This window comes from Mandrillus leucophaeus, unplaced genomic scaffold (assembly GCF_000951045.1).
Source record: "Mandrillus leucophaeus isolate KB7577 unplaced genomic scaffold, Mleu.le_1.0 Scaffold288, whole genome shotgun sequence".
NCBI lineage: Eukaryota > Metazoa > Chordata > Mammalia > Primates > Cercopithecidae > Mandrillus > Mandrillus leucophaeus.
In genome coordinates this window covers 686577-688447 of record NW_012103009.1, presented here as the reverse complement: position 1 = coordinate 688447, position 1871 = coordinate 686577, and the positions used below count along the sequence as shown (strand labels likewise).

Here is a 1871-nt window from a genome sequence, read left to right as displayed (position 1 = left end):
AGGCGCAGGAGCTCAGCCTGGAGAAGCTGCAGCAGGCCGTGAGGCAGGTGCGCAGCCGAGGGTCGGGGTCGGGGTCGGGGTCAAAGCCACCTGTGCGCCTGTTGCCCAGGTTCCTCCCACGGCCCATGGCCCCAGTCAGTGTGGCTGTGCCTGGCCCGCCCTGGGGATTACCGGGTTGGGGACCTCCCCTGGGGCAGGAGAAAGGTAAGAGGCTCCATTACCCGGTTTCAGGCAAGGGACGGGGAAACGGGTGGCTCTCCAAGCTGAGGATGGGGCTGGTCGCCCGAGGACTGGGCTGCTGAGCCTTCGCTGGGGACGGGTCAGGTCTCACTGCAAGGCTGGCCCCCCAGGTACCGCACCCAGGCCCCAAAGTGGGTGGGGCTCAGGGCTCCTCCTGTCCCGACTTCTCCAGCCTTGCAGTGACTGCTGAGGCAGGACTTCCTCATTGCTCTTTGTGTTTTCGTTTTTGTTTGTTTGTTTTGTTTTTTTTAAAGACAGAGTCTTGCTCTGTTGTCTAGGCTGGAATGCAGTGGTGCAATCTCAGCTCACTGCAACCTTCGCCTCCTGGGTTCTAGCGATTCTCCTGCCTCAGCTTCCTGGGTAGCTGGGATTACAGGTGCCCGCCACCACAACCGGCTAATTTTTTGTATTTTTAGTAGAGATGGGGTTTTGCCATTTTGCCCAGGCTCATCTCAAACTCCTGAGCTCAGTCAATCCACCCACCTCGACCCCCAGAGTGTTGGGATTACAGGCATGAGTCACCATGCCCGGCTGATCTTTGTGTTTTCAAAGGGATACCTGACCCCAGCCCTAGTCAGTTTGCCTTCCCCCTGTTCAAAGGAAACAATTGTAATGAGATCTTGTAGAAACGTCCCTAAACATTTGGCACCTGCCTTTCATTTTTTAATTTCTCCAGGTGAGGGAAGTCACCACGGACCTCTGTGGGCCATCTTGTAAAGGGCAGTCCCCAGTTCAGCCAGGGCCCAGTGCCAGATAGCCTCCCCACCAGAGCCTGGGGCCCAGTGATCTCGAAGGGGCATAGAATTCGGCAGTGCTGTGGTGCTCAGTGCTGCGGCATCACAGAGGGAAGGGGGTGTGGGGCAGGGTCTGCGAGACACCAGGTGTCCGATTCACCTGTCCCCTCCCGGGGGAGGCTCGCTGTGCCCTGGTGTCTGGGTTTCTACCAGGGTTGGTCACAGGCATAGCTGAGCTCAGGCCCCAGCCCCTCCAGAGGTGGAGCTGGTCCCAGCAGACCAAGGCCCCATGCACATCTTACCCTAAGTTAGCCCAGGCTCTCCAGGGTGGCCTGGGCCCAGGAGAAACACGGGCCCTCCATCAGATGGGACATTCCCAGGGCTCAGGCCCAGACCTTCCCTGGGCGTGTGCAGGGTGTGAGCAATTGCCCGGCGCTGCGTGGCCCCCGGGGCTTTGCTGCCCTTCTGTGGGCAGCATCTCCACGCGTGGACACCCCTGTGGCCCCAGCTGGCTGGCGAGACCCGGGGCAGTAGGTCTCAGGCTGTGGTTGCTGAAGATGTGGGTGGCCTGGCGTCTGCACCAGCGGCAGTGCTATGCTGGCCTCAGCAGGCAGGTGAGTGGCGAGGCCCCGTCTCCGGCCTGCCTGCCCAGCGCCCAGTGTCCGTGCCAGCTCAAGGCGGCCCCTTTGCAGCACAAGACCACCTCGTGAAGATCTTTTTTCTTTCTTTTTTTTTTTTTTTGAGACGGAGCAGTCTCGCTCTGTCGCCCAGGCTGGAGTGCAGTGGTGTGATCTTGGCTCACTGCAACCTCTGCCTCTAGGGTTCAAGTGATTCTGCCATAGCCTCCTGGGTAGCTGGGATTACAGGTGCCCACCACCACACCCGGCTAATTTATAT

At 59.6% G+C, this 1871-nt stretch overlaps 1 protein-coding gene across 1 annotated transcript in view; it reads left to right on the top strand.

Moving 5' to 3' along the window:
- The window catches only part of TRABD (TraB domain containing), an 18174-nt gene that overhangs the window by 13049 nt on the left and 3254 nt on the right, over nt 1-1871 (top strand). Inside the window, exons 10-11 of the mRNA XM_011985606.1 lie at nt 3-61; nt 1450-1588. Of these exons, the coding sequence (XP_011840996.1) occupies nt 3-61; nt 1450-1588 (198 nt within the window). The remainder of the gene's footprint in view (nt 1-2; nt 62-1449; nt 1589-1871) is intronic.